The sequence below is a fragment of the Episyrphus balteatus genome, chromosome 4 (assembly GCF_945859705.1).
Source record: "Episyrphus balteatus chromosome 4, idEpiBalt1.1, whole genome shotgun sequence".
Lineage (NCBI taxonomy): Eukaryota > Metazoa > Arthropoda > Insecta > Diptera > Syrphidae > Episyrphus > Episyrphus balteatus.
Window position 1 is genome coordinate 61,620,794 of NC_079137.1, and position 14,661 is coordinate 61,635,454.

The following is a 14,661-nucleotide window of genomic DNA, read 5'->3' on the forward strand; positions in this document are numbered from 1 at the left end:
TCAAAACTAAAATTTTCAACTTAATTCGTTTTTGTGTCCAAATTGTAGGTACTACCATAAATTTTGATCATTATTCCGAAAAATCAACCCTAATTATCAGACTATTTCAACAAACTACAGACAGACAGTCAGAGTCAGAGAATTATGCGCTCACCTGATCGGGGAGTAGGGGCAACAAAAAAAAAAAAAAATAACATTCGCACAGGTAAATAAATGAACTCAAGCTTAGTATACAGTTAAGCCGCGCGATCGTTGGACGCTAAAATCATATACATTTTCGTTTTCATTGTTTATTTTTTTGTCTGTCAGTAATATAAGTAAAAAAAATTCGTTTCGGTATTTTGATTTTATATCAAACAATCTCTTTAACAAAAAAAATTCCATTCAATACGAAATGTTTTTGAACTGCATTTTATAAGATTTTTTTTGACCTTCAACTATACCAACTTCTATTTAAAGAAGTTTCAAAACATAATCAAAACAAATAGTCTCTCTCGAAAACCCCCCTTTTTTTAACCATCAAAAATGGATAACGCTTGGACGCTTCGCATAATGTTATTCGCGGCTTTAGCCTTGGTTATTTTTGGCGACTTTTTCGGCTATGGCAGCATAAAGGGAGTCAAGTCCGCCTCCAATCAAGGATCGGCTGGAAAATTTCAACAGAAACAAACTGAATTCGAATTGACTGATGATGGTAAGATACGTTAGCAAGACTTTAAACCGTAAAGTCTATAAATATTTTTTATCTATCTAACGCAACTTTATGCGCTTATGCAACTGGTTTCTCATTTTTGCTTTTTTTTTGAAACTTGTTTGAGGTATTTTTTTTTATTTTGTACTTTTTCTTCAAACCCCTTTCGTTTTTTTTTTTTTTGTTTAAACATTTTTATTTTGCTATGATTTTTTGTTGAGGAATTTGTTGTTGTTGTAAAAAATGCTATCTGTGATGTGGTCATTAGCATAGGAAGGTGAAAGTGAAATTTTTGTAGATACTTGGTTCGTGCAAATTAACATGATCTTTTTTTGTTTTTTTTTTTTTTATTTTTTTTTGTTTTTGTTTGAAGAAGATACTTTATCTGAAGAAGAAGAAAAAGATCGTGTGGAATATGAAATTTCATTTAAAATTGTTTATTCAAATATTTACAATTTTATTTTTCTATTGAGACCGAAACGTGTGAAGAATTGAAATGAAAGTTTTTCGTAATGTTTTTTTTTTTTATTTTAGTTTTTAATTCAAGAATAAAATTAGTTTTAATGAATATTTTTTTGTTTCGAAACAGTTTTTGTATATTCATTAAAAATAAATTAAAAAAAAAAAAATAATTGTAAATTAAGTATTATTATGTTTAATTAGTGAGCACAGTTTTGTAACCCAGTTTTGACGTAGTTATTGAATAATGGCTTTGTAAATAATTAAATCGTTTTTTTTTTTTTTGGGTTATTTTTTGTTTATGTTATTTCAACAAAATTTGTTGTTTTTTTTTAATTTTTGAGTTAAGCAGTTCAAGTGCGTGGAATAATTAATGTATGTTTATTGTTTACTATCGTTGATTGAATGTCAAATGAGTAGCAGATGTTTTTAAAGTTAGAGAAGTGTCAAATCTAAAAGAACAAAATATTTGCATTTTTATGAAATATGAGTTATTTAAATAGCTAACTAATATTAATAGGTTTTGAATAGAAAACAAGTTAAGTCTTTCAGATAATTTTGGGACTACTTAAAGAATTTAATTATTCATTAACTGTTTAGTAAAGTTGTGAAAGTTCTATAAAACTCACATAGATAAATTTAAATACTCTGTAATGCATAACTTCAATTGAAACGTTTTCAATAATTTTTCTACATTATGGATATTTTGGTAGAAATGTTTGAAACCTACATTAGGTAGATATTTTTACTTTTGTTTAATATACTTTCTTAACGACCTTTGTTTAATGATATTTTTTTAATTATAGTGACACGATTAATTACTTAGAGTTTAATGGCTGGTTTTCTCCATTTGTATTTGAATTGTTTTTAAGCGCATAGACCGTAGGTAAAACAAGTTATAAGTATGAATAAAATTACTATGTTGGATTTTAAACTATAAAAAATGTTAGAATATTTATGATTTGTAAGAAGCTGGTGGAAATTATGTATTAAAAAATTCCTTCTTTCAAATTTCTTTGATAGAAGTTTAGTCAACGGCGTATAAAAGGGGGGGGGGGGGGGTACGGGGTCATGACCCCCCCCCCAAGAACTCAGAACTTAAAAAAGAATTTGTTATGTGATACTGAAATCTCTTGAGTAAGATTATTTTCAAAATGTTGAAGGTTTAGAACATGAACGAAAATTAAAAGTAAACAAAATTTTTGGTATTGAAACAAACTATTTTACCATATTTTGGGGATGTGGTCATATTTTTAGCGAACGCTATGCTGGAATAGGATTATTTTGATTCGTTCGATAATATTAGTTGAGCTGTAGAGTTTTGTATGGAAACAAAATCCGGATAAGTATTATATTCAAAGATTTTTAAAAGAAATTGAATCTAGTAGGTACACAAAAATAATATCTTAAGGGCAAGACACTGCTTACCAGCAAATAAAAGAAGCAGCCATATCTTCTATTTTTTTATATGATGAAGTGAATAAAATATGTTTTAAATAGGGAAGCTTTCTGTGGCCTTGCTGTGTGGAGGTCAATTCTGTTGATAAAATTCGTCATCGGCAAAATGTTAAAGAAGGATATCATTTCTCAAATCTTTTTAGTTTTTTGCAATGTTCCAGTTCAATACATTCGTCTGATAAAATTTGGTGAATTTTGTTTGCTTACAGAACATAACAGTATTTTGTACATACTAAATTTGCTAGATCTGTTGCATTTTTTGAAACAACTATCGATTTGTTAATCATCAATGGCCAGCCAATTATAGAAGCAATGTAAACAACCTTATCTAAGGCAATTTAAATATTATTATTAAATATCACTTAGGGCTAATTTTTTGAATAGTTAGATACCTAAGTTAGAGCTTATTCCTAGGAATAAAAGTTTTTTTTTATAGTGACATTTATTCTTCTGATAGTCTATCTGAAGATTGAAAAAGCAGGGCTTAATCTAATAAATACAACTGAATGTTTTTTATATTGTAAATCGCTGATTAATACCTGAAAACGGACGAATTCCAAAATATCGCCAAAATTATATTTTTTGTCTTTGCTATTTTAATAGAGGTATTTTAAATTCCCATACAATTTTAAAACAAAATTTAAAAAAAATTATATTTTCAATGCAATTTTTTTTTACAAAACTTTGCGATTCGTTTGCCTGATGTTAGGAAGACTTTTAATTCAAAAGTTAAAACTGTTATTAAGTAAAAACGATTTTTATATTAACTTTCTGGGCTAGCGGAAAACAATGAACAGTTGTTTTAAGGCAAATTATTCAATCGAAGTACTCGTACAGTACATTTTATTTTTAGGAGAGGATAGCCTCAATTGGTCAAAATTAAAGCCTAGTACGCTGCTGATAAGAAACGAAAAATCCCATACAAAAATGAAACAACGAAATGGTAAACCAAAAATTTCGTTCAACTTTTCGTTCTGTAGTACGCTGTTCGGCACAACGAAATTGAAAGTCTAAACTTCTTTTTCATTGTGTGTGGAAAAATTACATTTTGAGTTTTTTTGTTTGTTTTTGTTGTTCATTTTGTCATTGCATGTCTTTCTGCGATGCGTGTTTGCTTTTTTTTCATTTATGTTTTGCAATTTTTGAGTATTTTTCGGTCCAGATTTCGCAAGCATTTCGTTGTCCTCGTGGAGACCGACGAAAAATTTCGTTTCACATCAGCAGCGTTCTAGGCTTTAAGGCTTAACGCTAAACTTAAACGAATCTCATACCGTTTTTGTTTGGTTATTTTTAGAACTACATTCGGAACTTTTCGATTCGAAATGCAAGACGCACAAATTTTAATGTTTAATAATTCAAAAAGCCCATTTTCAGGTTTATGCCTGCTATCAAAACTTTTGAAAAAAAAAAAAAAAAATTGGCATGACCCCCCCAAGAAGCAAACCTGTATACGCCCCTGAGTTTAGTCACAATTGCACAAGTGACTCTGTAAGAATATTTGAAATTCTGAACAAGAAAAACTTTTATTGATTAATTGTGTGTAGATTTCAAACAAATATATTAATTATTTTAGTTTAACATTTTTTATAATTTTATTATTACAAAATAATAAATTGACCTTCCTTGTTTTATTGTTCCTTTTTTTTTTTAAATTAATATTAATGTGTGTGCTGAAAGTGTTTTTTCTTAAAAAAAAAAAAAACATTCAAGTTTTGAAGGTATTAAAAATGATTATAAGAACTAACGATACCTGTCAAAAAATCGTTTTATTTTATTCTGAATTTCTGACAAAGGAATGGTTCAGTTTCATTGAATTTTTGTATAATAAAGTTTTAAATATAGTTTTAAAATAACTGAAAAATAAAAATACACCTTGGATTTTTTAAAAATAATTTTTTAAACAGGAGATTGTATTTTTTGAAATTTAGTTTTTTGGTGTTCAATAAAGAATGCTTAAAAAAATGTCGCAATTCTGTTCTTTCGATTTTGATTTAAAAAAAATAGGTACACGAATGTATTGTGGCTTGTTTTGAAATAAAAAAAAAAACTATTTTTTGAACCGTTAATTGATTCATTGATGAAATGAAACTCATTTTGTACAATAATTTTCTTGTTATCTTTATGTAAATTAAAAAAAATGTCCAAAATTAAAATTATTAAAAATGTCCAAGAAATAGTGGTTGTCAGTTTACGGACAACGTCATAAGAAAACATGTTATTTTGCTTTAGATACAAAAAAATGGTTTAAAAATTATTATTTTTTTTTAGTCAACTCTCATCGTATAATATTTATGATCAAGTTTAAGCCTTTATTTATATTTATTTTTGAAAGCCAATAATATTTTGCAAAGAAAAAGCGGGAACAAATTACTTTTTTTTCCTTTGTCATGTTATCAAAAATATTTTATATGAAAGGTTTAAGAAAAAAAATATACCATTTAAAAGCCTTATTTTATTTTCTAAAGATAAAATCTATATTCACCAATCATCACTAATTTTTCATGAAAAAGCGAGCAAAAATAATTTCTTTTTTTCACAAACTTTACTTCACTACAAATTTTGTTTTATCTGAAAGATAATTATTTCAGCTGAAAATATTAACCACAATCATATCTGTACAATATCTTCAAAAAAGTCTGGAATTTTATGAATAGAATCAATTTTTATAAGAAAAACAATTAGAACTTTTTTTTTCCTTCCACCAACCTTTTATCCAAAAAATATCAATAATTTTTCATTTTTTTCATTCAAGCATGCATATTAAAAATTCCTATACCCAAGCTCTGTAAGCTCTTAAAAATAAACAAAAAAACACTCAAAAAATGCATTTCGAAATCTAGTACATTTTTGTTTTCGTTAACTTTCCAATTACATAACTCAAACTGGCGTAAAAAATTTTTTCTACGCCTGCTTTCGTTTTGAAAAAAACGTTCATAACTCAGTTTGGAATTTTTTAGAATTTTTTTCCATTTATCTATTAGTTAAAACAAAATTCATTTCTCAAGAATCTACCGTTTAGAAAATAACACTGGTCAACAAAATTGAACTTTTTTTTTGTCACAAGAACCAAGATATACTTTTCTAGAGGTTTTTTGATGTGCTGAACTCGAATCTAGAGTCAGAAAAATTTGATTGGCCTCCGTTTTTGAGATATTACCGTTATAAGATGCTAAAAAACGTCATTTTGGCTGTTTTCGAGCTTCTGTTTTTATGTGGAGTAATTCATTGTATTCAAATTTGTAACGGTGATTTAAAGAACAGATATTCTTCTTTCAAAAACTGTTTAAATTTTCCTGATATCTCTTTAATTGCTCGAGATATCTTAAGTTTCAGTTAATAAGCTAAAGAGAAACTAAACTTAAACTAAAGTTTAAGTCACTGGTAACAGAATTTTTGCCACAATAACCAAAATATACTTTTCTGAAGGTTTTTGAGTTGCTGAACTCGAATCCTCAATCAGAAAAATTCTAGAAGCTTCCGTTCTTGAAACATAACCGTTATAAAAAAAAAACCTTTTTTTTTGCATTTTATAACGGTAATATTTCAAGAACGGAGGCCAATAGAATTTTTCTGATATCGGATTCGAGTTCAGCAACCCAAAAACCTTTAGAAAAGTACATTTCTTGTGGCAAAAAACTTGTTGACCAGTATAATTTTTGTTTACCATTTGTGTTCACGTGTAGCGATAATATCCTTTAAAATAAGCTATAAGATTTTCGTATAAACAATTTAATTTTGAATTGTAATGTATACCACATTGCTAACAGGCTCAGGTGGAACGGTAGAAAATGAGTAACGGTTTTTCGTAGATGCAGTCCCGACTAACAATTTTGCTTCTATAAAGCTTTACAGGTGTTATAGTTGCTTATGTAAAGCTTTATAGAAGCAAAATTGTTTGTAGGGGTCGGGATTCATCGATTTATAAGATGTTAACATGTCAAAAAACTTATTTTTGGATTAAGAAAAAAAATTGAAAAATTAATACACTCCTGCTCAAAATTAACGCACAATTTTTTTCTGTTTTAGTTTTGCTCCTCTGTATCTTATTTGCTTGGAAATTCTTTGGTGTTGATTTTGTTTTTAACTTTGGTTAATTAGCTATGTGTCGATTAATATTTTCTTTTTAAATGTAATTTTTTTACATAAACTACTTTTGTTATAATATGGCTTCAACAGCTTTAAAACTTTTTTGTTTAAAAATTCTTAAATTGCATATTTGGGTTTGAGTTCAAAACATTTGAACGGGTGTTTTTTTTTAATTACAAAAAAAAATTACAAATTAAAATTTTTACTTGCTCAATAGGGCAAGTATTGGTTTCGTGTAAAAAAAAAAATTCGAGGTTTTAATCAAAACTAACATTACGATGATGGAGAAGCCCAAAAAAGTGGGTTTCGTCATGACGTCCGTCGGTCTGTGCGTCGGTGCGTCGGTGCGTCCGTGCGTCCATCTGTACAAGTAGCTACAGCCTAAACGAGTGGACGGATTTTCTTGAAATTTGGTATGGATGTTTTTTTCGTAATTTCCAAGGTTGGTTTTTTTTTGTTTTTTAATATCTCGCTTAGAACGTATACCTCCCATACAAAATTTTCGAGTTATTGCAATTTTATCGAAAACGGCTCTAACGATTTCGATTAAATTTGGCACACGTAATGCTGTATATAGTTCTAACATAACTGCGTTTTTAGTTTTTCTCTAAAAATACGGATAGTGGAAATATGGTCTTTATATTTTTTTAAATCGCGGATGTCGGCTCTTCCCGTACATTATTATGGAGTTATTGCAATTTTCTCAAAAATGGCTCTAAGGATTTTGATAAAATTTTGCATACGTAATATTCAAAGTAATTGCAGTAAAACTGCGGTTTTAGTTTTTCTCAAAAAAGTCAAGTCAAATAAAAAAAAATTGTATTTAACTAACATTTGGCCTCCATGCCGGCTCTTCCCCTACATCAACCAAATTTCTTAAAAACGTATATAGAGGCAGCTCTAATAACCTACAAGTAAGCTAACATAAAAGTGCTTTGAACTGCAAGAGCAAGTACGTGCGGCCCCAGTCGTGCATTTTATTTTTTTTAATTTTTGTTGCCTAAATTTTCATAAAATTAAATTAAAAATAATAATGCATTGTTGCTGGTGCTTCATTTTTACGAGCCAGTAAAATTGAAAGCATCAACGTGTGGCAAATGTTAACAAGCGTTAGAAAATTATTAAAACAAAAAGGACCAAATATTTGCCTTTAAATGAAATATGAGTTTGAAAACTTATTTTTAAGACTTATCAAGTCTTAAAACTTCGGTCTGTGATATCATTTTGTGATTAATGATAGTGGTTTTTTCGATTTGTTTTTAAGTGCATAATAATTACGAAATATTACACTTTTGACCAAAAGCTATACAAAATTCAAAATATTTTTCAAGAAGTATATAAGTGTTAAGAAACTTAAAACGACAATACACTGGAAAAAATTTAAAAAAAAATCAATATAAGGAACCATCGTAAAATTGAATAAAATATTAAAATTTTTCTTGTTAGCAAATAAATTTGCGTCTTAACAAAACAATTTTTTGGATAAGTCTGGAACAATAAACAAAAAAAAAAATGCTACAAAACATGTGTTCACAATTAATTCTAGTTTCACATTTTTGGACATAACATTAGCCCAGTTATGGTAATTTTTGGCAAATTGGAAAAAACAACACCCAAATTTGTTGAAGATGATTAACAAGTTAAGATTAAATCTTGAATTAACTAAAAATAGCAAAAATTGTCGTGTTGTCGTCATTATTATAGAATTGTTTTAATTTTTTTTTGGCAAAGATAACGTAATTATGTAAATTAATTTATCCAAATTTAGTTGATGTCTAAGTTGAATAATAAATCTTCTCTATTTCTTTATTTTGCATTTCCAAAAAGCTTAAATGATTTTTGATTATGGTAATTTTTTAAGATTTCTATATTATTTCACACATTTTTAAATATAATTTTTTGTAAGAATAGATTTCTAATGGAAAGTGATTTTAAGAAAATATAATTATTTAATACTATGATCTTTTTTCAACAAAAATGAGTCAACAGTATCTCTGCTATTTAATAAAGTTAATAAAGTTAAATTGTAATTGCATCGTTTTGTATATTGTGGGTAATGAGATGGACATTAAACATGCAATAATATTGTACTTGATTATCTTATTTACAAAGCCAGTCGAGCTTAATAAAAGTTCCATTACCTATTGTTTTTTTTTTTTTCTAATTAGATAATTATATTAATTTTTATTACTTTGATATTGAATATTTAAAAATAATTATAAGAATGCGGAAGCAAAAACTGTTAAAATTAAATTATGACTCGTAATATTTATTTTCATTTTGTATTTATTTAAATTTTAATCTTAATTTAGGACTACTTGTAACTTAATACTTGTTTAATAGAAATATTAAAAAATAATTTTTTATTTGTTCTTATTTTTTTTTTTTTTTAGAAGAATCTGATCTTCAAGACTTAACACCAGCTGAATTTAAAAAGCAACGAGTTCTAGCGAAATCTCAACTCACCGATGCCATTCGAGATTCCTGTTTGCCAAAAATGCTTTGTGAAATGGCTTCCAAACCAGAATATGTTCTTTCGGAAAAAGAAAAGGACTTACTCCATATGATTCGGTATGAAAATTTCAAATAAGCAAATAAAAGTTCAATGAGTCTTAATTAGTTTCAAAGCAATTTATTTTTAATTGCTTTACATTGAAACAAGTTCATTTTCAGTTTCATTTAACCTTGAATGAACTGAATTTAATTAAAAAGGGGCAAAACTTTTTCTATTTTCTTGTTAATGGCTGTTGTATTAAAAAAAATGATAATTATTATGAAAGTTCAATGTTTAGTATTGTAATTAAATTAATATGTTCTTGATTTACAGCTCATCAACTATGTCATTAGCAATGAATAGTCCACCAAGTAAATGGCATTTTGCTGCACACATGGGAGAATTACTCAAACACACTGCCGATAATTTAAGTGGACCAATGGGATGTGCGAATTTATGGCCACACTGTCCAATTAGTTCGAAAAAATTAATGAAACTTTCTTATAAAGTTAATTTGAAATAGAAAATATTTTACATTCAAAAAAACTAATTGTGATTTGCTTAAATCGGTGTAAATATTGTACTAAAAATAACTAAAAATAACATAGTGATTATGACTGAATATAATAGTTTATAAGGATTATTCGCTAGTCTTTTGTAAAAAAAAAAAATTATAAATAACTGCTGTTTATAAAAAAAATTAAAATAGAATAAGATAATTTAGATTTAAAATTCATTGTTAATTTATGACTTAAACTCTGACACCACGTGCAATAGAAATTTTGAAAATAATTGAATTAAATTGAAAATATTTTTAAGGATAAGAGAAATAAAATGGAATTTTAACAAAATAAATCTTTATTTTTTTACTTTGAAAAAAAAAAAAAAATTGCAAATTGAAAGGGCTTTAGAGTTCTCGGTTATCTTTTTTTAAGACGATTTCTCCTGAATTTTCCTCAGTTTACAGTTCTTTATTATTTTTATGAGATTCAACTTAACATTTCATTAATTTTTATATTTTTCTTGTTTAGTTAAAAGTTTAAAAATAAAGAAGGAGCTGAAATACAAACTGATGAATTTTGTATTCACCATTAATAACTGAAAGTTTCTTCTAATTTAAAAACCACCCTAATGTACCTACAAATGGTAGTTATTACATGAAATTCTTTTATAAATAGTTGAAAATTATTTTCTTGTTGCATAAGTTAGTACACTCGGATTAAAAATTAATTCTGTAAGTTAAAATGTTCTATTAAATAAAACGAAAGAGTTGATATACAAACTTCAGATATGAAAAATATAACTTTAAACGTTAAATTTAATTTTGTATTTTTTATGTTTTTTATCAGACAAATTTTAATTATATTGTATTATACTGTATTCAATTTTAAGTTCTGTGTTATTCTGACTTTACCGTAATTTGAGTATAAGCAATATCGTTGGTATAATAGAAAACTAATGTAACCCGATAAAGAACTTGATTTTTCAATATTTTTTTACGAAACGGTAATATTCAATTAGTATAGCAATTTCTTATGAATAATGTAAATCATAAACTTTACCTTAGAAGTATGGACAAGTACATACCTACATTTTACGGCAGAAAATGTAAACACATTTTTTTGAAGATTTTTAATTGTTCCAAAAGTTTTCTTCAAAATATTTCTCGATAATGGAGATAAAGAAGCATGACAGATAAAAATTCTGAATTCCAATAAACTAATAGTTTTTACTTTTTAATGGAGGTTTATGGTAAATACTGCAGGATTTTTAGAATCCTTTTTTTTGTAAGAGCTTTCCAAAATGCAATTTTTTATAGAAATCTTAAAACAAATTGTATTTCAAGGAAAAAGATATAGCGTCATCGATTACCATGGTAATACATACCAATGAGTTTGTCTTATGTCAAAATTGGCGCCAAAGAAGTGGATTTTTTAATGCACAAAAAAGATATAAATTGAGTCATTTTTAAATGATAAAAATTCAAAACACGAACGAAACCCACAAATTAATGATTGAGTTTTTGGCTTAAATTTTTATTCTTCATCATTGGAATTTTTAAACAAAATTGTTGCTTCATCAAAATGATGTAACATTTTTTTAATTTTGTTTAAATAATGCAATAAATTTCGCATGAAATTTTAATTTTGTTATATTGCATATTGGAATGCCAAAAATGTTAAAATTTTTTTAGTTCTGTATGTAGGGGAACCACAAATTTAGTATTGGAGATCTGTTTAATTACTTTTCATTACATATCGAAATAAAGACTTCTTGTGGTAACTTTTGAAAACCATTCGCAAACGACAATCATAATATTTTTAAATCCAAAAAAAATGTTGAAATCCTGAAGATTATATTCTACATGTGTTCAGAAGACTATCTATTTTTTTTTTATAAACTTTTAAGTTCCTAAGTGAAAAAAAAACATTTTAAGTCCTTAAAAATGTAACTCTATAGGATTGGAACTTTTCCGATAGTCAAGTAAGTAAGGTGTTCAATCTATTTGTAACCCTTTAAGAACTTTTTTTTTGTTAAATTTTGCCATTTCACTTGCTCTATAGGACAAGTATTGGTTTCGTGTCGATCAAAACCAACATTACGATGATGAAGAACTCCGAAAAAGTGGGTCTCGCAATTCCGTTCATCCGTCTGTGAGTCCATCTGTACACATTTCCACATCCTAAACGGGTAGACGGATGTTCTTCAAATTTGGTACAGATGATTTTTATGGAATTCTGAAAGTTGTTTTTATTTTTTGTTTTTTTTTTATTTTATATATTACTTAGAAAGTGTACCTCCCATAAAAATTTTACATGTTGTACCAAATAACTCAAAAACGCCTCTAACGATTTTGCTCTAAATGTCGGCTCTTCCCCAATATCAAATTTTTTTTTAATTAATATAGAAGCCTTAGAAATGGAACAATACAAAACCGGGAGGCTTGCCGCCGATTTCTGAGGTCAACTCGGCGAACCCCACAGGCGGATCACTATCACAGTTACGTGGGATAGTTATGATCCCCTCGACATCGAGATCATAACAGCGCCGAGAAAAAGGAAGAAGAAGAAGAAGAATATAGAAGCCAGCTCATAAAATCTACAAGTAAACTCACTCAGAAAGTGTAGTGTAAAATTTTCAAATTATAGCAAATTACTCGAAAATGGCTCTAACTATTTTGATTAAACTTTGCATACGTAATATTTCAAGCAATTGCAACAAAATCACATTTTTATTTTTCTACAAAAAGTCAAATAACAAACAATTTTTTTTTCAACATTTTGCCCTAAATGTTGGCTCTTTCGCAAAATCAAAATTTTTGTTAAATTTATATAGACCCAGCTCGTAAAATATACAAGTATGCTAACATAAAAGTGCATTTTATTTCTAAAAGAATGGACTTCTTCGAGCACAGTCAATTTTTATAAGCTGTAAATATTGGCTTAAGCCATTTTTTTAACTTCGCTAAGTCGATGGCAAATAACTCTGGTTCGCAAAAAAACAAAAAAAGTCGGGAGCAAGAACTCTGTAAGGTGTTTTAAATAATCTTGAATGTGCTGAATTCAAAACAGTTTACAGATTTTTTCCATCACGTCTAGTTTTTGAGCTCTGCTCATCACAATTTTAGCTATAAAGTCCCAAAAACCAATTTTAAATGAAATGTTTTTTGACATTTGATCTAAAAATATTATTTTTCCGTAATATTTTGCTATTTTTTTTAACCAAATCAGGAGTCGAAAACTGAAATTTACTTTAAATCTGCTTAAAAAACCATAAGTTACCTTAACCACCAAGATTTTGAGATATCATACCTTTTAGAAAAAAATAATTTCGAAAATAAAAATAAACGTATTTAAAACGATAAAATATGTCTTTTGAATATTGCATATCGACCGTTAAACTTCATAACCTCGTAAGTCTTTCAGTTTTAAGTTTTTCAGAAATCAAAGAACAATATGTTGTGTTTCTTGTTTTTGTATGAGATCTATCAATACGAGCTTTTGAATTTCGTCATTCCTGAAAAATGTTCAAAACAACATTGTTGAACTGAATATACCAAAAGATAGCTCTGAATTTTCCAAAAGTACCACAAAAACGCGTTTTTGGCCTGTTAATTTTTAAATATTTCCAAAACTTGACGTGCCAGTCAAATTTTGACTTCAGATTCGGAACCAGCACACAAAAGTTCTTTAAAAGGTATGGTTTGGTTCAAACTCCATTTTCGTTGCCAACCAGTGTAATAAATAACTTTAAAAAGACATGCCAATTTAAAAAAAAATTATAGGTACCTATATTTTTGTTCAAATTATTTCTATTTTTTAATGTTATAACCCGGCTGTAACTTTGATTCTATACATTATTTTAACTTCATTTAACTTGTTAGGATTGTACAAATTATTGATTCTGTTGTTTTGTTTAAAATTACACAAGACGAACAAGTGGCAAAAAAAACTGTCTAGTGGAGAGTGAAACAAATACTCTTTGTCCAGCAGTATAAGGTTGCCCAGTCAGTAATAGGTATCCTACACTAAATGGGCAACCCTATACTATTCAACAAATATTCAAATTTTGCTTTAAATTTTAAGTTAACTTAAATGATTTTTCTAATAATGTTTTTTTCTTAAAAAAAAAATAAGTATTAAAAATTTTGTACATTGTGCACGTGAAAAATTAATTTTTTTACAAACAACTCAAACATTCACTTAAATAAGCATCTGATTTCAAATAAAAGCTTTCTAAGCACATTACTCCAACAAATCTGTAGCACAAGTATAGAAACATTTATTTAGATACAAAACTTGTTAATTGGTCTCGGTTTTTTTTTTTTTTTTTAATCGTTTTAAACCAGCATCTTTTAAGTATCTTTGACCTTATGACTAAATACAAAAAATAAATAAAAGCACAACAACCTTAGTTTTTTCCCAACATTTACCTACTTCTACAGATACGAAGTGCAAGGTCTATTTTTTTTTCTGACGCACGAATACACACACGCATGAATCTTTCTCAATTGATGGCAATATTACCTATTAGATGTTTACACTTTAAACCAATCTTATACAGAAAATCACTAAAACAAATAAAGACTGAAAACCATTGACTTTATAATTAAAATTGTTATTTAAAGAAACCAACTTCTTATGCAATTGAGTTAAAGTTAAGATCAAGGACAAAAAATTTAAAGAATTTCAATGTCCCAATCATGATTGCTTCTATTAAACCGGGAAGAAAAATAAAAACTCTTCCTTTTAAAATTCGCTTAAGGAAATACAAAAACACACCTTCTATATAAATTCTTTTAAACTTTCAAAGACTTCCTTTTTAACACCAGGAAGTCTCAACTTTTCAAAATGGTATCTCCAATGTCTATGTTAAATCAAAAACCTCCTACCATATCCGTGCGCTTAAAATTTTTTCATCATCATAATTCATAGTCAGGCAACAACACAACAGACAAATAAGTTGTATTTGT

General features: G+C 27.4%; 1 protein-coding gene across 1 annotated transcript; it reads left to right on the forward strand.

The window, feature by feature from the left end:
• Positions 1–248: 248 nt before the first annotated feature.
• On the forward strand, positions 249–9,739 carry LOC129919891 (uncharacterized). Its single transcript, XM_056000989.1, has 3 exons — positions 249–694; positions 9,088–9,265; positions 9,522–9,739. The coding sequence occupies exons 1-3, from the start codon at positions 526–528 to the stop codon at positions 9,709–9,711; spliced, it is 537 nt and encodes a 178-aa protein (XP_055856964.1). The 5' UTR covers positions 249–525; the 3' UTR covers positions 9,712–9,739.
• The last annotated feature ends 4,922 nt before the right edge of the window (positions 9,740–14,661 follow it).